The 21135-nt window shown below is 35.5% G+C and overlaps 3 protein-coding genes across 4 annotated transcripts; 2 read left to right on the top strand and 1 right to left on the bottom strand.

Annotated features, from left to right (window-relative positions):
• The first annotated feature begins 5353 nt into the window (after positions 1–5353).
• On the top strand, positions 5354–5767 carry LOC125588497. The gene has a single exon (XM_048759866.1). It carries the CDS (start codon positions 5354–5356, stop codon positions 5765–5767), a length of 414 nt encoding a protein of 137 aa, XP_048615823.1.
• Positions 5768–6560: 793 nt separating this feature from the next.
• LOC106385034 (mitotic-spindle organizing protein 1B) lies at positions 6561–6900 on the top strand. Its single transcript, XM_022705118.2, has one exon. It carries the CDS (start codon positions 6566–6568, stop codon positions 6758–6760), a length of 195 nt encoding a protein of 64 aa, XP_022560839.1. The 5' UTR covers positions 6561–6565; the 3' UTR covers positions 6761–6900.
• Positions 6901–8881: 1981 nt separating this feature from the next.
• LOC106382953 (protein SAR DEFICIENT 1-like) lies at positions 8882–12782 on the bottom strand. Of its 2 annotated transcripts, none has more exons than XM_013823053.3 (7): positions 12493–12782; positions 12170–12245; positions 10817–11372; positions 9835–9995; positions 9519–9707; positions 9334–9430; positions 8882–9240 (listed from the first exon to the last, which is right to left on the bottom strand). In XM_013823053.3, exons 1-7 carry the CDS (start codon positions 12579–12581, stop codon positions 9014–9016), a joined length of 1395 nt encoding a protein of 464 aa, XP_013678507.2. In that variant the 5' UTR covers positions 12582–12782; the 3' UTR covers positions 8882–9013. The 2 variants fall into 2 exon arrangements, with proteins under 2 accessions (XP_013678507.2, XP_022560332.2); XM_022704611.2 differs by having other exon boundaries at positions 10817–11384; positions 12493–12520.
• Between the last annotated feature and the right edge of the window lie 8353 nt (positions 12783–21135).

Below are 21135 nucleotides of genomic sequence, written 5' to 3'. Positions count from 1 at the left end.
AAAACCTTCCAGACGACTTATAATAAGTCGTCCAAACCTTCTAGACGACTTATTTGTAAGTCGTCCAGTTGGAAAACCTTCTAGACGACTTATAATAAGTCGTCCAAACCTTCTAGACGAATTATTTGTAAGTCATCCAGTTGGAAAACCTTCCAGACGACTTATAATAAGTCGTCCAAACCTTCTAGACGACTTATTTGTAAGTCGTCCAGTTGGAAAACCTTCCAGACGACTTATTTCTTCCAGACAACTTATATATTTACAAATCTATACAAAGACAAGCTGAAATACAAATACTTCGCTCGTTAAAAAATCATGTTCAAATACAAAGACAAGTTCAAATACAAACACAAATCTAATCATACATGCCCACGAACTTATCACCATCCACATTTTCTTTCAAATGCTGATCAACAAGCTCCTTCCATATATCCACCGCCATATTATCCCTCATTTTCTTCGCGTTGCACCTAGCAAAGTCTTTAGGGTCAAAGGAGACCCCAAGAGCATGACATTCAATGTACTTTACAGCGTACACGCCACAATCACCATTGTTGGCCATGGGTACACCTTTCAGCGGTCTCTCATATGTGTATGGCTCCAACCCGTATTTGACCCGTATTTCGTTGGTGGCTGCGCACTCAACAAGCATATAAGGGACCATCTGGAGAAAATGCTCCATTATCGCATCCCATGCGTCTGGTACACTAGATGAAGGTATTTTGTCCCAGACGACTATGTGCCTCTTAGGGATCGATATCCAAATAGCAACCCAATGCTTGTCGTTCAAGTTCACTGGCGCATAGATATCATCAATGTCCCCCCCCCCCACTTCTTGTTTGATTGGCAAAATGAAGGTATTGATCCGTCATAAAAATTCGACGCCCCACCAGGTAGAACTCTTCCTAAACCTTTGTGATCAGGTTCCGATGTTTTGAAGAGCTGATACTGCTCTCTCTCCAAGACTGGGAAAAGTTGTGATCCAGGAAGCACATTCGCCCGCTCCTGAAAGCTTGTGGGTTCTCCTGATACCTCTGCCTTAGCACATTAATCCAAGCATCTATATGCTGCATATTAAATATAACAAGTTAGAAGTTACCAGACGACTTAAATATAAGTCGTCTACGTGGTCGTCCAAGTAGACGACTTTCCAGACGATTTATCTTTAAGTCGTCTGGAAAGTAGTCTACTTGGACGACTTTGTAGACGACTTAAATCGTGTGCAGAAGACTTACGCAGTCTTCCAGCCATTCTCTGGCTGTCCGGAGGAAGTGGTACCACCTTGTTGGTGATGTACGTGGTTTGTCCTCGGTCTTAGTTGAATAATGACTGCAAACAAAAAAGCAATCAGTGAAGGACGACTAAATCAAGCTATTATGGGTAAAGCAATCACTTACGGATCAGTTTTCAACCAATCAGCGAGTTCCTTCAACTTATCTTTGTTTACTGGCGGAAATGGATTATAGGCTGCCACTTTATCTTTTTTTTTTCTCTGCCGTATAAGGAGATCTCACAGTGGGAGCAGGTTTCTTCGCTCATTTACTCTTTGCACGCTTGTCCAATACAACCAGGCTCGGTTCTGAAACTGGATCGCTTGGCTTGGTGGAAGCGAGGCTCGGTTGTTGATCGGTGGAAGCGAGGCTCGGTTGTTGATCGGTGGAAGCGAGGCTCGGTTGGTGATCAGTGGAAGTGACAGCAACAATCTCTTTGGAGGTGACACCATCTGCTTTATCCTCCGGCAAGATCTTATATACCGAGTTCACCTCGGTTGCTGTATCCTCCGGCAACCATCTCTGCAATAAAAGTTGCACACAAGTTTACCCTGGACGACTTAAATAAAAGTTGTCTGGACGACTAGTTGACCCTGGACGACTTAAATATAAATCGCCTGGACGACTAGTTGACCCTGGACGACTTAAAATTAAGTCTTCCGTGGTCAACTAGTCGTCCAGACAACTTACGTTTAAGTAGTCCAGGGTCAACTAGTCGTCCAGACAACTTTTACAGTCGTCTGGATAACTAGTTAACCCTGGATTTGATACTAACCTCTTTGATTTGAGGAGGCTGTTTCTTTTGAGGAGGAGGCTGTTTCTTTTGAGGAGGAGGTGGAGGCTGTTTCTTTTGAGGAGGAGGAGGCTGCTGTTTGGTTTGATGAGGAAGAGGCTGGTTACTAACCACGGTTTCATTGGCATGAGGGGTAGCCTGTTTGTTACTACCCCCAGTTTCTTTGGCAAGAGGGGTAGGCTGTTTATCTTGAGGGGTAGCCTGATCCGTATGATACGAAATGCTATTGTGGGCTTCTGGCTCTTCCCCTGATGTGTATAACCTACGGGGGAGTTCTGGAATATCCATCCTTTTTGTCTGCAAAATAATCAAAGACAACAATATAAGTCCAGACGACTTAGTAGACGACTTATAATTAAGTCGTCTGGAAAGTCTTCCAAATGGACGACTTATATTTAAGTCATCTACTAAGTCGTCCAGTTGGAAGACTTTCCAGACGACTTAAATTACTTACAAGTCTTCCAGTACAAAGCGGACCTGATTAGTCGCAGAAGGAGTTGGAGTACTCGTCATTGCGGTTATAGATCTGAAAAAATAAACGTGAAACGGTGAGAATGAGTAAATTGATAGAGACAACGTTTTATGTTCATCTTTTCCTCGAGATTGATGACTTACCGGCGTTAGGGTTTACAGAGAAACGGCGCTAAGGTTTACAGAGAAGAAGCGGCGGCGCTAGGGTTTAGAAGAAGCGGCGGCGCTAGTGTTTAGAGGAAGCGGCGGTGAGAACGTTGGTGACCACGGTGGCGAGGGCGACGGTTTGTTCGGAAATAGTGGAAGCGGCGGCGCTAGGGTTTAGAGGAATCGGCGGCGCTAGGGTTTAGAGGAATCGGCGGCGCTAGGGTTAGAAGAAGCTGCGGCGACAACGGTGAGAATGAAGTGAGATAGATAGCCGACGTTGAGAACGATGGTTTGTTCGGAAATCGTGGGAATTCGAAATCGCCTTTGAGAGAGAACTGTTAGGGTTTCTGAATTTCGCGAAAAATGAAAAAAAAAAATCGCCTTATATATTGGCTAAATAATCCGGTTAGCTTTAAAAGTACATTGGTAAACTTTAAGGTTTGGTCCGGTTTAGACGACTTATTCTGGCTGATAATGTACAACAGACGACTTAATATTTAGTCGTCTGTTTTCAGACGACAAAATATTAAGTCGTCCTAGACCCTAAAATGAACCCCTAAACTAAAATGACTAGATTAACTAACTAACCACGTTATAAAATCAAATTATACTTAAATAGTGTTTACTATACACAGAAATGAACACGCATAAGTAATTTTAAAAATTTTCAAAAACGGTTTTAATGCTTTCCAAAATCTAACCCTAAGAACACATACAATACTAAAACATATGTTGATAAAACATAAACTAAAGAATATCATGACTCACTATTTTCACTCATCTATGCTGAAAACAATTGAAATTTGTTATATCTTAATTTATACCTCCTAAGACATATGTTAATTACATAATTCCCATTTTTCACTTATCAAAATATTTTTTACAAATTTTTTAAATTATGTTTAAGACTAACTGTCCAGACGACTTTCAGTTAAGTCGTCTGGACGACTTATTTTCAAGTCGTCTAAACAGACGACTTGCGAGGGGTAGAAACGTAAAAAAAATCCGTTTTTTTGTTTGGTCACAAGGGGATAGTTGTAATTTCAATAGCCTTTTAGGTTATTTTTGCCTTTGACCCAAGTTGGGGTATTATTTTGGGTTTTACTCCAAGTTTTGAGTCACAGTTGGCAATTCTCCCTAATATATATATATTTTTTTACATATGCTGATATAAGTCGACATAAGTCGTCGCCGTAGTTAGCCGCCTCCAGGATCCTTGTTCACGCCTGTCCGCCGCCCTTAAACAAAACGCTTACTGAAGTACCCAGAAGTTCATGCAACCATTTCACGCCTCCGCCGTGAAAACCTCCTCTCCACCGAGATCCACCACCCCCCTTCGCCGGATCCATGTCGCTCATCACCAAACATCAGGCTCGAACCAGATCTTCTTGGACCAGAAATCAACAAAAAGATTTCTTCTGATTTTGAAAAAAGGGTTTCGGGAACAGATTATAGAGAGTTGATCACATAAATCTATACTATCCATCACAAAACTGTGTCCTTTTTGTAAGAGCGATCATTAATTTATAAATCTTCTTATGCTTCATATTTTTTAAAAGTAAACATAAAGGACTTCGACTATGAATCTTTTAAATCTCTTGGTTTGTACGTATTAAACATGTCTTAATATGGTTATGATTATTCGAAGATAGTATAGTTAATATTATATGTCCCTAGCGAATATACACAATTGATTTTGGACCTACTTTTTTCCAATCGAATCTAAAGCTGCCACGTATTAAACATGTCTTAATATGTTTTTTTTTTAATTATTACAAACTTAAAGTTATATATTTTCAAATTTTCCTCAATTAATATATAGAGGATGTTTGTTCATTAAATAATTTTAATATTTTGCAACACTACAATTTTTATCCATTGTTAAATGACTAATAAAAATATTGGTCTCTTAAATGTATCATTATTGTAAAAGAGTCAACATATTACACCTCATTTTAATTATTTTTAAGACTTCATATGCACAAAAGAAAATTAAATTTTGCGGCTGACACAAATCACCAAAACCAAATATGCAACATCGATTGTATAATTACGAAAGGTGATTAGGTTTTCTGCTCTCGATTTGTTTACTATTGACTCTCCATAAGTGATTTCATTTTTTACTTCTATAAAATTGTGTTTCCGTTCTCGTCTCTATTTCATTGATATGAATTTAGTTCTTTTTTTAAACTTCTTCTATGAATTCTATGAATTACATTAATGTCAATTTAAAAAAATGGACGTCTGTAAAAATTAGTTTCACTCCGGATACATATCTAAGAATCAAAATTTTGAAGAAAATCACCGGCAAATTCTATTAATAGGTTAGTGTTCAAATCTAGTATATATCAAGCTGTTATGGAATATAAGTGCAGACTCGAAATATAAATGTATGTCTAGTATATATTCACGAGTTCCATCTAAAAATCATCTAACTCTAAAACAACAAAACAAATTACTTATTTTATTAGCCTACTATGCTTTTGAGGTTTAGTTACTTAAGAGTATACAAATAAAAAATACATATAATATTTTACCATTCTAGCATATGTAAACTATGTATAAACTAAGAACTGTTTGATTTATCAAAAGATAAACCAGAAAACTTATAATAAATAGTCCAAATCTCTCGTTATTACAAAGACCTCCGGTTAATGTAGTCAAATGTAATATGGCGACTTCTTGGTTGGATCATGATCAGTACTTTGGCGCTTCTTGGTTGGTGTGTGATTCGCAAGGTCTACCTATATTTCATAGTAGGAGAGCCTTTGCACCTATAAGATCATCACTGGAAGCTAGTTTGACTTCTCTCATGTGGGTTGTTGAAGCTTTGCAGGACTTGCGTGTTGGGAAAGTTGTGGTGGAACTCTCCTCTGCAATGGTATGGAAAGCTATCTCCTCACCCCATAATTTTCCTCACTTAGCGTTCGAGATATCAATAATTATTCGATCCTCGTACCAGTTTGATCAGTGTCACATTGAGATGGTTTATGAGGATACTAATAATATCGCAGTTGAGATCGCTACAAGCGTTACAAAGGATCGTCGCTATAAGTCTTATATAGCTAATGGTGGTTCTAGATGAATGTCTTCGTCTATCAGGTTCCAGGCTGGGGGTGGAGGCCAGGTTTCATAATCTCCCTTACTCTTCAAGTTGATGAAGTGAATAGTAGTGGGGTGACTATCTCTATCTATCCTTGTCATGAAGGTTGTTGCTTTGGCATCTACCGATGCTTTTATTTCAGTTTATGCTGTATTGGTTTTACATTCTTATTTGGTTGGGTACTTTTTGTCAAGACTTTATCTTGTCATTCTTGAATAAAAGTATTCATTGACAAAAAAATAATAACTAATGTGATAGTTAGTTTAATACTAAAAAAATATAGTCTATGTTTATATGTACGAACTTATTTTTTCTAAGAATGAGACGTGGCTACGGAAAAACTCGAAGATTAATCGGCCCTAATTAATTTTTTCTAATAAATACGAGATTTTTTTTTTCCTTCAAAATTGGCCCTAATTAATCGGCCCTAGGTCTTGATTAATAACTTAGACGAATGTGGTTTTCTTAACTGACCCAATGGGCTTTTTAAAAATCAGACCCGTTTACTCATTCACTTCGTCTCCTTCTCGTTTCTCTCTCAACTCTCGAGCACTGGAGATCTCAGATTCGTCGCCGTTGCATAATCGGTTTGTTCATCTCTCTCTTCGTTTATTTCCTTTGACTCTATAGGGATCTAATTGAACTCTTGAGCAGTCAGTAGTCGATAATCTCCGATTTGGAGGTCTATAAAAAGTTGCATGATATAAAAAGTTTAATCTTTTCGCAAATTTTGGAAATGAAATTGATTTTTTTTCTTTCTCTGGATTATGTCAAGAGTAAATGGATCAAGAGGCAGCTGAAACTGCGAGGGAGTCGCTGGAGCTTGTGTTTCGGATGTCGAACATCTTGGACACTGGTCTCGATCGACATACCTTGTCTGTTCTTATAGCTCTCTGCGATCTTGGTCTTAACCCTGAGGCTCTAGCTGCTGTTGTCAAGGAGCTCCGGCAGGAATCTGGCAGAAGCTTAAGATAATAATTTAAATCCTTTGGAAGATGTATCAATACTAAAAAACATCTGCGATCGATTTCTTTTTTTTTTCTGTATGTTTCGGTTTCATTCTGCCATTAACTATCGAGTGGTTCTTGAGATATATTATAGTCTTATCGAGTGTTCTTGAGCTGTAGTCTTATAAAAAAATATGAACACTATCACACACTTACGGCTTACCCAAAGGCTACCTACTACTACTACTACACAATGCTTTTGAGGGGACTTCCTTGAATCACAAAGCTACCCTCCCATGTTCTTGATTTCTTTCTTGTGTCACCACTAGTTGCCTATTACACATTTCTCATGTTTTATTAATCAAATTTCAATAGGTGACTGGTGTGATAAATGGTATCCGAATGAATTAGTAGACCGAAGGAATAGAGGGAGAGAAAAAATAGTAATAACTTGTTCTGAATGGTTATTTTTTCAGACAAGTAAATTAAACGTAAAACTTTGATTTATACTCTGAATGGTTAAAAAACAACTGCATCATGTTGTCAAAACATGAAAAAAGTAAACAACTATAATACCATTCAGCTAAAAAAAAAAAAACTCTTTTTGAAATTTCACACATTCCTAACAATGATCTATAGATACACATATATAGGGAAAAGTGTCAATTTCGACTCCAACAATTTCAGTCGTGCCAAATACGACCAGAACAATTGATCAGTGCCAAATACAACCTCAACTCAATTATAATTAAAAAAACTACCCGAACTTCTTAACACGTGCCTAAATATACATTGACTCTAACAGAAGTTAGTCAACCGTTAACAAGATAAAACGACGTCGTTTTGATATACGTGGAAAAGTGCCAATTTCGACCCCAACACTCTCAGTCGTGCCAAATAGGACCCGAACAAATGGTCAGTGCCAAAACCGACCTCAATTTAATTATAATTTAAGAAAAACTACATGAACTTCTTAAAACGTTCATAAATCTACTTTGACTCTAACAGAAGTTAGTCAACCGTTAACAAGATAAGACGACACCGTTTTGATATATATATATATATATATATATATATATATATAGTTTTTTTTAAAATATGTTCATTCCGGAACTCAAACTGTGTTGTGATACCTTTTTAAATGGGCACACTAGCAACTAGATAAAAGTAATTTTTTGAAATACTATTACAAATTTGAAATTATATAAACTACTATTATTCTTCATCTTATCCAATTTAAAATTTTGGTGACAATTGTTTCTGATTTATATAAATAAATTAACATGTTTTTATTTATCATATATTTAATAAACTTATATCTTACTAAAATATAAATAATAAAATATTTATTATTATACGATCTTAAATATACTTAAAACTTTTAATTTATTTATTAAATTTTCTTATATAAATTATTTGTAATTTTTAAACTTAAGTTGAAATTTTTTTATTTTTCAAAGTTAATATTATATATTTTGATATTTTGTTCAAAAATGTTAAGAGGCCTTTTACCTTTCTTTCACTAAGATATGTTGTACAAAATATTAGAAATATTAAAAAATAACTAGATTATATAAAGTAATCACCAAAGTTTTAAATTGGATAAGATGAAGAAGAATAGTAGTTTATATAATGGGGAATTTCAAATGGTAATAATATTTCAAAAAATTACTTTAGTTTAGATGTTAGTGTGCCCCTTTAAAAGGATATCCCGTCACGGGTTTGAGTCCCGAAATGAACATATTTTAAAAAATATATATATATCAAAACGACGTCGTCTTATCTTGTTAACGGTTGACTAACTTATATTAGAGTCAATGTAGATTTAGACACGTTTTAAAAAGTTTGGGTATTTTTTCTTAAACTATAATTGAGTTGAGGTCGTTTTTGGCACTCATCATTTGTTTGGGTCTTATTTGGCACGACTGAGAGTGTTGGGATCGAAATTGACAATTTTTCTCATATATCAAAACGACGTCGTTTTATCTTGTTAACTGTTGACTAACTTCTGTTAGAGTCAATGTATATTTAGGCACGTTTTAAGAAGTTCAGGTAGTTTTTTTTTAATTATAATTGAGTTGAGGTTGTATTTGGTACTGATCAATTGTTCGGGTCGTATTTGGCACGACTGAAATTGTTGGGTTCGAAATTGACACTTTTTCCCACATATATATATTATATATAATCCATGTTTTTACCATTGTATACATAGTAAATTACACCCTTATTTGGAAAGAGTCTAACCATCGTGCGAAGGCACAACAGGCTTCTTATTCCAATACTAACGTAGATGAGGATTTTCGAAAGGGTTCAGATGACTTTGGGACGAAGATCCAGTAACGTTGAAACATACACCGAATTCCATTGGAGTGGTCGTAATATACCCTTCGTTTATCATCTCCAAATTGTTAGGAGATCTCTCTAGAGCATATCCGTTTTGTTGATACGATTTGTTGATTTCAATGTTGTGGTAGTGGTGTGCACCATATTGCTGGTCCATAGTATGACCTATATGACCAAAATTGTATTATAACTTACTATGACCACTTTTAAAAATAGTTGTACATTAATAATGTTACTAATAACTGTATTTCAAATTACCTTGTGTCAAAAGTGGAACCTCGTTCGCTTTTCTTTCAACCACTTCTAACAAATCCCACTGTGAGTAAGCTTGTCGAGCTAGCCTCTTAATATAGAGCTGCAACAATATGTAACCATTAACGAAATAAAAACACATATATTTTTTTCAAAAGATGACTTCTAATTCAAAGTAGAAAGATATATACCTGATTCAGCGCTTCTCCACTAAAAAACACCTGACTATTGATCTCCGCTTCCTTCACTTCGCATATTGGATTCAAGGTCAACAAAAAATTAGGTCCCCTGTGAATGTATAAGTTATTTCCTAATGTACACTCTCGAGCATGTTTATATGTGACATCCCACATTTTATCAGACATTCCTTGGCCCAAAATCTGTAAACAGACAAACAAACAAACCATTATTAGTCAGGCAATCAAATTTCACACAAAAACATGTCCGGTATAGAGATAACACTTTTCTATCACTGATTAGGACAAATTAAATGATCAATAGTTTTACTTGACGGAGTCTGTCCAGGTCAACGACGGATAACTTCAAAAAGTCTTGAACAGTGTTGATGTTTTCAGCAGAGAGCTTCTTGTGAAAGGCCCCATCTTTGCCTATCTTCTCTAGTCGCCACACGTCGTCTTCTAACATTGGTGGGTGATGTTTCTTGTACACTTCACCAAACCCAAGTAGTACAAAACAAAAACTATTAATACAAGAACCCCAAGTAGTAAAAAACAAAACTATTATATACAATTTATTTAAACTTGCATTATTTGATTGTCCCTATGTATGTACTTTATATATCCCTTATGCTGCGCGAAATAAGATTTCACGATGTATTAATATAAGCAATGGTTCATAACCAGAATATAATGTAAGCATTGACCAATACTTGTTGCATTTACAAAAAGTAGACACTTGTTTGCTTATGGTCCCCACTGCAAATAACTTCAATTTGTCAATGGCATACACATTAAAATTTTAAAAGTAAGTTTGTGTGGAGACAAAATTAACAACCAGACTATTTGCAAGGAAAATATATCATGACTACAACAACTAGAGAATTTCAAAATAATTCGACCAAAGACAGCAACTTTGATGTAACCTATTTCTTAATATAATATTTTAGTTATTAAAACTAAGATTAGTATTTGATGAATAATACTATAACAGTTTGTGACAAAAAAAATTAAAATATCAATTACAATAAGTTTTGACAAAAAAATAATATCATTTTAATGTATTTCTATTGCACATATGTTGCATAGAATCTATATATTAAGGGTGCGTGATTGATAGTGTAATCATATATGGTTAGGTCAAAGATACTGGAAACATATTTATTGTGGTGATATGTATACTATCGCATGTTTAGTGGAGCGCTTTAATCAATGAATCTATAAAAGCAAAATTATATGTACAGATATATTTGTTATATTTATTAATTACTATAAATAGGGTAAATTAGCAAAGATCAGGAAAAGGAACTTACATTCTCCACGATGATCTCTAACATTAAATGCTTCAGTCATTGCTTCACAAACCGCAACGCCTTGACAGCTACTCCCTTTCGCAACTTTCACGCCAATTTTAAACTTTCGGCTACGAATCCAACTAGAGTTATCGGTAAACTCAATATCTCCAATAGTACCAACGCCGTTTCTCACGGTCACAGTTACATCTCCAGCAAGTAACGGCCTTTTACCATCCCTTTCTTTGACGATGTTACGATCAAACTCATCACTACTCCACTTATCACCTGAGGGAAAATCTCCATGAAGGGCAACGATGTCTAGTCTGATCGGCCGGTCGAGATTCACCGGAGCGATGGAATGATCATTGTTTGAGTCATCAACAAGGATGACCTGAAGTGGATTGTTGTCCTCGTCAATGATTTTACTTCCCGTGAATATTGGTTTCTTTAGATTCTTTGCAAACATTAGCTTTAATATCGGAGCAATACTCTCCCGAGCTTCAACACAAAATGACGGTGACCGAGAAAATGATCGAAGTCTTTTACTTATTCCATGTTCTACTTCTTGTCTTACCTGTTTCCATCACTAAAACAAGTTATAAAATACTCTTACGATGAGCTTTTATATGTTTTATAGAAGATTTTCCGTTTAATATTTCCTCACACAAATTACAAAAGTTTATATTATATCTGTTGTTACTATGATTTACTACACTACATATTCTACTGTATTAGTACATGAGAAGCTTGAAAAAGATATAAAAGATCTTGCTAAGCATTTTTTCTATAAAAAAATCCCATGTAACAAAATCATAATTCTAAAACATTATTTGTAAAGTGGAAGTAATGTAAAATTTGTAGCCCTATATATATGTAGATCTCGTCACTAATTCTAAAAAGATCTCTAACTTTGAAAGTATTTATTTAAATCTTCATGGAGTTATGATACATTAATAGTGTATGCTAGTATGCATATATATATGTGTGTGTGTGTGTTGTACATAAATGTATCGGATTAGACAGAAGATCAAATCTTTCTTATTTTATCAACTTCCAACTCGCATATTAGGCGTTGTTGATGCTAGACTTCTGTATATTTGTATATGTACATATATATGGATGCATTGAATACTTGTACACTTAAGTCTCAATTTGATTAAACATGGTAGATATGTACCTCTAACTCTTAATTTGATAATCTGATAAATTCTCCAGTTCTCTACTATCTACATAAATCTATGAATTATCAATTTTAAACTATAGTTATGCATATGAACCTAACGCTACTTAACATACAATAATGTCATATTTCTGTATTAACAGAAAACAAGTATTTATAATTAAAAAGAAGTTAACCTAAAGTGTACTTACAACTTTTCTCAGAACAGGCTCTAGGGCTAACGAAAGGCTCTTCATGGTGTTCTCAGTATTCAATGATCCAAACACACTGGAATTTGGCGGGGGGAAAAGTAACAAAAACCTTATCAGAAAATGAATCAATAGAAGAAGAAAAAAACAAGAGAGAGAGAGAGAGAGGAAGAGACTATATACATAAAATAAAAGCACACACGCATACTTATATATATATATGTATTGAACAATGAACATCTTCCTGGCTAAAACTATGGTTGTATATGATTAGTCATAATACAATATAAGAACGAAAATATTTAAGAAGTTTTGAGGAAATTTACGAGGCAAAGAGTGGTAGTGATTTCATCCGTTTCTCCGTTATGTTTTCTTGGTCTGATTCTTGATCTTGGATTAATCTCTTCCCCGCCATGGGATAGGTGTGGTGATAGAGAGAGAGAGCTTCGATCAAATCTAGGGTTGATCTATTCTGTTGATAGAAATGTTTGATAATAATCTAAAGGGGCAACATGATATATATGGTTGGTTTATATGGAAATAAAGAAAGTTCGCAGAACGACAAAGGAAAGAACCTGGCAAGTGGCAAAATAATGAAGTAGAAGCGAAATTTCTTTTAATAGCGTCATATATAGGGAGACTTTTGACGTCAACCCGAAAAGAGAAAATGTTATGCGTTAACAAGTGGATGGTTGTGATCATCCACTTTTGGGGTTTATATCTAACGGTTGATATTAAGTTTGATTACTTCTACTTGTGGAGAGTGTCAGATAGATCCGAGGTCCGTTTTTTAAAGAACTTTTTTTTGGCAAATTTTCAAAATTACACTTCCTAAAATTTATCCAAAAACTAACACCAACTGATAAAAATCTATAAAACTACATTTACTTCCACTGTTTATTTTAATATTTCAAAAATATTGTTAGTCTAATTTTAATGTTACTTTACATATTTAATTTTTTTTCTGTTTTTTTGAATAACTAACAAAATTTTCTTTAAATTTATTTTTGATTAATTAATTGTATATTAAATAAAGATATATTTGTTGTGCCAAAAATATATATTTGTATTTTTTTTTAATCTGCACAAAATTTTTTGGGAGAAAATATTTTTTTAAAAATGCTCTAACTCCTATACCTTAATCCCATTCTCATCCTCTATAAATACAAAATTTTAAACTCTAATCACTAAATACTAAATTCAAATATGTAAATGTATTTGTTTTTATCTTTAATAAATGATATTAAAAATCTACTTCTTGTGCTAATTTTGTTAAAAACATAATTTATTACTATTTAAGAGTTTGTTTTTTTCTTTTTCATTTTTGTTCCCTTCTTCATTTTCAAAGAAGTTAAGATACTCATGATAAATCAAGATGTCATATATATACGATAAATCAGTTATCTAGTAATTTCATGTATTACTTAATCAGAAAATTATGAAAATTATAAAAAATGACAGGTTCGGTTTAGATTTGTTTCTTCCTTATTTTATGGCAAAAACAAAGTTTGCAATAACATAAACTTATTAGATCTGATTGGTCTCGTCATAAATATATGGATATATTAACCTCTTTTTTATACAGAAATAATTTCATCGACCTATCTTGTAGGGGTTTCCCAATATCTCCTAATAATCTACTATTAAACCATAAATTTTGTAACTAGCAATCATTTTAGTGTAGAATGTTTTGCGTCAGTAAATCTTATCATCCAAGTCTTATGGGTTCATTAAACTATATGTAAAGGGTAAAGTGAATCATTTCAAAGAAGGTTCGTTGAATTGATTTGTTCTTCTCGGGTAGTTTCTTGTCGGGTCAGTTTCATATGTCAAATCTTCCTAAAAAAACTTGTCGTTCTTTTAGCTTTCAGTCGACTCTGTTAAGTCTCTATCAGAACTATTATATTTTCTTCTTAACTTCAAAATATTGGCGTTATATAGTTAATGAATGGCATGATAAGCTTTATGGTATTGTTTCATAGTCTTTGTCACGATAGTCATTACTCAGAGTACATAACAATAACCATTTATTGAAATTGATATAGTGTGATCGATGAGAAGTCCATTTCTCAATTGCTATCCTCTTTTGGGGTGGCTAATTAAAAAAAACTCTGTAGATTGTTAATTTTGACATTTTCATACTAATTGAACTTTTAATTTATTATGATTTTGAGTATATTCCATTTTCTAGCTTTGAAATGAGATTAAAACCAAGAGGAATTGTCGTGAGTCTAAATGAAACTATATATGAGACTGTCTTTCTTTTTTGGAATCTACCTTTCCCCTTTGTAATTTTTGTTACTAAGCCACATTCTTTATATATAAGCTTTGAAAATATATATGTACAGTGTGTAAGTAATAATTTATTTTGATTAAGTAACTTTAATTATGGACGTTGTATTTGTAAATCTTAAACATGTAGTTATAAAGCCTCATAAGTACAATTAAAGATACGTATAACTTTCCACTTATAAGGTTATTTTAAGTTAATATTTATCCAAAAATCTGTGCTGAATTTTGAATATTAGTTTGAGTTTCACTCTAAGCTGTCTAACATTACTAAAAAAACATTATAAAAATACGTTGAGTTATACGATCTCCATAATTTATTAGACAATCATATGGTACTCATTTGAACAACGAATTTGGGAGTTTCTTTTTGTTTTGGATTTTGTAAAAGGAATGTCATGATTGTTTTTGAAAAAGTAGGACATCACAACAAAAGATGAGCTAGCAACATCATTTCTTTTAACTCATATAATTGTTTTTTGTTTGATCGTGCATTCTCCACTGTCTTGTGTTCGATTCATCTTGACTACCTAACTTTGCCGTATTGATAGATTAGTTGTGTATCCGAATACAAAGCTTCGTTGAATTAGTTTTTGAGTCTAAAATTTTTTTAGGATCTCCACGGTTATAAATAAATCTGTATATTATCCAGTTAGTATAAAATGGTTATACATCAAGTTGTTAGTATTGTGGTGATCACTACAAGAAAACACATGCTTAACGAGGAAAGTTAACGAAGAAAAACAATCCTCGTAAATTTACGTCGATTTTACGAGAAACTTACGTGGAAAATAATGTCATCGTTATTTCCTCGTAAAGTAACGACAAAAGCGTTTCGTCGTAAAGTCGATGTAATTTGACGTGTCTTTTACAAGGAAATACTATTTCCTCGTAAATACGACGTAAAATTCGCGTGTTATTTACGAGGAAATAATTTACGTGTATTTAGCGAGGAAATTTTGAATCCACCAACTTTGTAGGTGTTACATGTTTCTTTTTGCCACCTAATTAATTTTCGTCGTAAATTCATAGAAAAATTACAACTACCAGATTCGAAATTTTCTATAAATATGGATGTTTGAACATCATTTTAAACACACCAACAACAAAAAACATGAAAGAAAAAAAATGGCTGACCCCGGGAGTATTTACGAGTTGCGGAAGTGAATGTATATGCATAGAGATGCTAACGGGAGAGTGACGAAAGAATACCTTGTGGGAGACATTTATGCATCAAGCAGATTCAACACCGCTCGCCCAAGAAAGTGGTAAGATGTTCTGTCATTGTCGGAAATGCAACAATTCGAAACTGGCAAACCGTGAAAATGTTTGGAAGCATTTAATAAATAGAGGTTTCACGCCAAATTATTATATCTGGTTTCAACATGGAGAAGGTTTTAACTATGATCAGAATGAAGCTAGTAGTAGTAATAGCAATTTTCAGGAAAAAGAACCGGTTGATCATCATTTGCATAAAGAACATAGTTACCATCAGGAAGAGATGGTAGATTATGATAGGGTTCATGATATGGTAGCTGATGCATTCGTAGCTCATGATGAAGATGAAGAACCTAATATAGATGCAAAAAAGTTTTACGAAATGTTAAACACGGCGAATCAACCACTTTACAGTGGTTGTAGAGAAGGTCTCTCTAAATGTCGTTAGCTGCTAGAATGATGAATATTAAAACTGATCACAATCTACCTGAAAGTTGCATGAACGAATGGGCATACTTGTTTAAAGAGTATTTGCCGGAAGACAATGTGTCTGCTAATTCTTATTATGAGATTCAGAAACTAGTTTATAGTCTTGGGTTGCGTTCGGAAATGATAGATATTTGCATCGACAGCTGCATGATCTATTGGGGAGATGATGAGAAGCTAGAAGAATGTCGATTCTGCAAGAAGCCACGATTCAAGCCGCAAGGACGGGTACGTAATAGGGTACCGTACCAAAGGATGTGGTACCTACCAATTACAGACAGATTGAAAAGATTGTATCAATCATAGCAGACTGCTGGAAAGATGAGATGGCATGCCGAGCATACTCAGACGAATGGTGAGAGGACTCATCCATCTGATGCAAGAGCCTGAAAACATTTCAACAAAGTACATCCGGATTTCGCTAGCAATAACCAGAATGTGTATCTCGGACTATGCACATATAGATTTAGTCCGTTCAGAATGTCAGGGAGACAATATTCATTGTGACCAGTCTTTCTTACACCATACAACCTGCCACCGGAGATGTGCATGCAACAGGAGTTGCTATTCTTGACCATATTAATACCTGGTCCGAACCATCCAAAAAGGTCCCTGGATGTTTTCCTACAATCACTGATAAAAGAGTTGAAGGATTTGTGGTCAACAGGGGTGAGGACGTATGACTGTTCAACGAAGACGAATTTTACGATGCGAGCGATGCTTTTGTGGACCATAAGTGAGTTTCCTGCCAATGGGATGTTGTCCAGATGGACTACACATGGGAGATTAGCTTGTCCATATCGTAATGAAACGACAGATGCGTTTCAACTGAAGAATGGTAGGAAGACAAGTTGGTTTGATTGTCACCGTCGATTTCTTCCCATTGGCCATCCTTACCGAAGAAACAAGAATTTGTTTAGGCACAAAAGGGTTGTGAGAGACACTCCTCCTCCATATCTAACTGGAGAAGAAATTGAAGCGCAAATTGACTACTACGGAGCTAACGAAACAGTTCGTTGGGGTGGTAATTGGCATGTCCCTCGTAATATGCCTGATTCTTACGGTGTTCATCACAACTGGCATAAGAAGAGTATATTTTGGGAGTTCCCATATTGGAATGATCTTCTTTTGCGCCACAACCTCGATGTGATGCATATAGAGAAGAATTTCTTTGAGAACATCATGAATACAATATTGAATGTCCCAGGGAAGACAAAAGACAACATAAAATCGAGGTTGGACTTGCCGGATATTTGCTCAAGAAGCGAGTTACATATTAAAAGCAATGGACAAGTTCCCGTTCTGATATTCAGATTGTCTTCAGAAAAAAAGTCGGTGTTGTTCAACTAGGTGGCATCAGAAGTGAAGTTCCCCGATGGGTATGTTTTGAATCTCTCTAGATGTGTTGAAAAGGGTCAAAAGTTCTCCGGGATGAAGAGTCATGATTGTCATGTCTTTATGCAACGACTACTGCCCTTTGCATTTGCGGAGCTACTTCCAACAAATGTACATGAAGCACTTGCAGGTACGTAGTGTATTATATCATAATAATTTTATAACGGTCTAATTTGCAAAATAATATATGACTAACAATGTGTTTAATTGTTTTTGGAATATAAAAGGCATTGGAGCATTTTTCAGGGATCTGAGCACACGCACTCTTAAAGAAGTTGTGGAACAACTTCAGGAGAACATTCCCATCTTGTTGTGCAACTTGGAGAAGATATTTCCTCCCGACTTTTTTGACGTCATGGAGAATCTAGCTGTCCACCTCCCATATGAGGCATTTCTTCGTGGACCTGTACATTACTGATGTATGTATCAGTATGAGCGAGCCATAAAATATTTGAAGGGAAAAGCAAAGAATCTCGCCAAAGTTGAAGGTTCTATAATTGCTGGAAATTTCATACATGATCTGTATTTCAACATTCTCTTTATTTTTGCAGGTTGATTATGACGACGATGCAGATTATCCTAAGTGGTTACACGAAGTAATTCAATCTCCACTTGTAAAGGTCACCACATCACAGATGTATTTCACACGAGGCTATACTTTTCACACATATGAGTATGATAGACAGCAGGCGACCAGTAACTATGAAATATGTGTGAAAGGGGAAACATATTTCTACGGGATCTTGATGGAGATTATTGAAGTCGAATTTCCAGGGATACTGAAGCTGAAATGCGTCCTCTTCAAATGTGAATGGTTTGACCCCGTCGTCAACAGAGGTGTTCGGTCTAACAAATTTGGTGTAGTTGATGTCAACGGTGGACGAAGGTACAACAAATTCGAGCCTTTCATCTTAGCTTCACAAGAAGACCAAGTTAGCTTCCTTCCATACCCTCGGATGAGAGATTCGGGTATAAATTGATTAGCAGTGATCAAAGTTACACCTCGAGGACGAATCATCAGTGGAGAAGAACCACCATTGCAAGAAGAACAGATAAATGAAGTCGAGGAACCTGAACAAGAAATTGATGACATCCTTCTCATTGATCCGCATAATCACGAGTACGAAGATCTTACCGATGATGCCACAGACGAAGCTGTTGAAGACGAGTTTAATGAAAATGATGATGTTTCCAGTGATGACGAGAACGTCGATGTATCCGATTGATGTATTTGATTTTGTGTAGGATGTTTTATGAATAAGATGTGGGAGTTTGTTTTATGAATAAGGTAATGTGGGAGTTTGTTTTATGAATAAGCAAATGTGGGAATTATGGTTTGGAATGGAAATAACGATGGAGTTTGGAATATATGAAGTAGAAAATAAGGAATATGGGGTTTGGGGTTTGGGGTTTGGGGTTTCGGATTTTAGGGATTTAAACATAAAACTCGTTATTCCTCGTAAAGCGACATCGAACTTACGACGAATGCCTCGTTAATTCCACGTAAGAGAGAATCGCCGTAAAGGACTCGTAAAATAGATAAAGAAAGCGACCCCCGTTAAATCCACGTAGGACGAAATCGTCGTAAACACCTTGTAAAATAAATAAAGAACACGGGCCTCGTTAATTCCACGTAAGACGAAATCGTCGTAAACACCTCGTAAAATAAATAAAGAACACGGTCCTCATTAATTCCACGTAGGACGAAATCGTCGTAAATACCTCGTAATGTAAAAACTAGAAAAAAAGAAAAAGAAGAAAAATACCAGATTCACATGTGGCAAGTTTTCCAACAATTATAATACGTAAGTCTCGCCCACATGAATTCTAATATCTTCTTCTCTTCCTTTTTTTTTCAAATATTTATAATTTGTATAGGATTTTGCTGAGGAGTGTGATTTGGGAGTTTGTGTGTGGTTTGAGAAGGAGAGTTGTGGGTATATTTATAGGAAAGCGCGGCTCGTTAATACCTAGTATATAAAAACGCGGGCCCTTGTAATTCCTCGCTATTTCCTCGAAGAATTGCTCGCTATTTCGTCGTAACCTTACGAGGAATTTGCAACGATAATAAAATCATCGTTAATACCTCGTATATAAAAACGCGGGCTTTTGTAATTCCTCGCTATTTCCTTGTAGTATAAAACGTGGGCCTTTGTAATTGCTCGCTATTTCGCTGTAACCTTACAAGAAAATTGCGATGATATGTAATCTTATATATACCTCCGAGCGCTCACTCTTCCTTTCCTCTCTACTTCCTCTCCACTTCCTCTCCATTTCGTGGCAATGGTAAGCCTCTCTAATTCCTCTCTAATTTGGTTAGTTTAGGATATATTAGGTGGTTAGTATATAGATTAGGTGGTTAGTATAGGGAATTTAGATAGGTTTACGGATTTTATGTTATTTAGTGTTGATTAGGTGGATAATGTTGGGAAATATAGTGTTGATGTTAATTTTAAAAATTAAATTTTTTTCCCAGGTTCGAAAAAGCAGACTTACTGCTCATTACAAAGAGATGTTCGGTGAGCCGGATAGTTATTTAGACCCATCTTCTTCAGCTCCCGGTTCTTCGGGTCAGGAGACTGTCCCCGAGACTCAGTACACTCAGAGAGTCTCTGGGTCTACTTCTTCTAGTGCACCATCGGCTCCTCATGTGCCTTCCCCGATAGCTCATCCGACGATGCCTCCTCCTGTGCCTCCTCTGATGGCACCTCCGATGCCCGCTGATATTCATCCCAATTTGATGGTGCCTCCGAGTGCTCCTAACTTGCAGTACACTGTAGAGGACATCTCCGTCTGCCAGGCAGAGAAGATTTACTAGTCATCGACCCCGACCAACCGGACGGAACTTTGTGGTATGTTGCATTAATTTTTTTTTTAATTCGTTTAAAATTCTTTTATAACATTAAAAAATAATTTATATTTTAAATTTTTACTTTCCAGGTTGGGGATTGACGGATGTCTTGCATCGGACGTAACCGACACGATCAAAGATTACTTCTCCGTGGCACATCCGAACTGGAGTAAGACGCCTCACTACGTCAGAAAGGTGTGGTTCAAAATTTACGCTGTAAGTTTCTATTAATTAATTATATATACTTTAATTTTTTCATGATTTACGCTCACCACAGATGTGTGGGATGGCCTCATCCGTTGTTGGCGTCTTCCTGATTCCATTAGAATCGTCCAGTCTTGCTCTAACTCCCGTAACACGGCCGATGAGCACGGAAACGGGCCGATGTTTCACACTACGGGCCAAAAATCCCACGCCGATGAGCACTGAAACAGGCCTATGCTTCACATTTGGAAATGGTAATTAAATATTTTATTAAATAATTTTTTTAATATATATATTTTTATTCTAACTTTCTTAAATGTTTTTTAGGCCAAAGAGACGGGACATCTCCCGTCTCTTATGGAACTTTACAAGGGGACCCACAAGAACAAGGCGAGCGTATTTGTAGATGGCAAGTCCGAGCAAATCTACAACGACGTGGTTGCTCGGGTTGAAGACCGCCAGACCCAGCTGACCCAGCAGTCTACCGACGGATTACCCGTCACCTTATCCACACTTGAGGTAGATA

The sequence above is a fragment of the Brassica napus genome, chromosome C6 (assembly GCF_020379485.1).
Source record: "Brassica napus cultivar Da-Ae chromosome C6, Da-Ae, whole genome shotgun sequence".
Taxonomy (NCBI): Eukaryota; Viridiplantae; Streptophyta; class Magnoliopsida; order Brassicales; family Brassicaceae; genus Brassica; species Brassica napus.
This window is presented reverse-complemented; position numbering and strand designations above follow the sequence as displayed.

Coding starts and splice junctions, on each gene's coding strand:
- LOC125588497 (XM_048759866.1), top strand. CDS start 5,354: ATGGCGACTTCTTGGTTGGATCATGATCAGTACTTTGGCGCTTCTTGG.
- LOC106385034 (XM_022705118.2), top strand. CDS start 6,566: ATGGATCAAGAGGCAGCTGAAACTGCGAGGGAGTCGCTGGAGCTTGTG.
- LOC106382953 (XM_013823053.3), bottom strand. CDS start 12,581: ATGGCGGGGAAGAGATTAATCCAAGATCAAGAATCAGACCAAGAAAAC. Junction 11,373..12,169: donor AGCCTGTTCTGAGAAAAGTT/GTAAGTACACTT, acceptor TGATGGAAACAG/GTAAGACAAGAAGTAGAACA. Junction 9,241..9,333: donor GGTTCCACTTTTGACACAAG/GTAATTTGAAAT, acceptor TTGGTCATATAG/GTCATACTATGGACCAGCAA.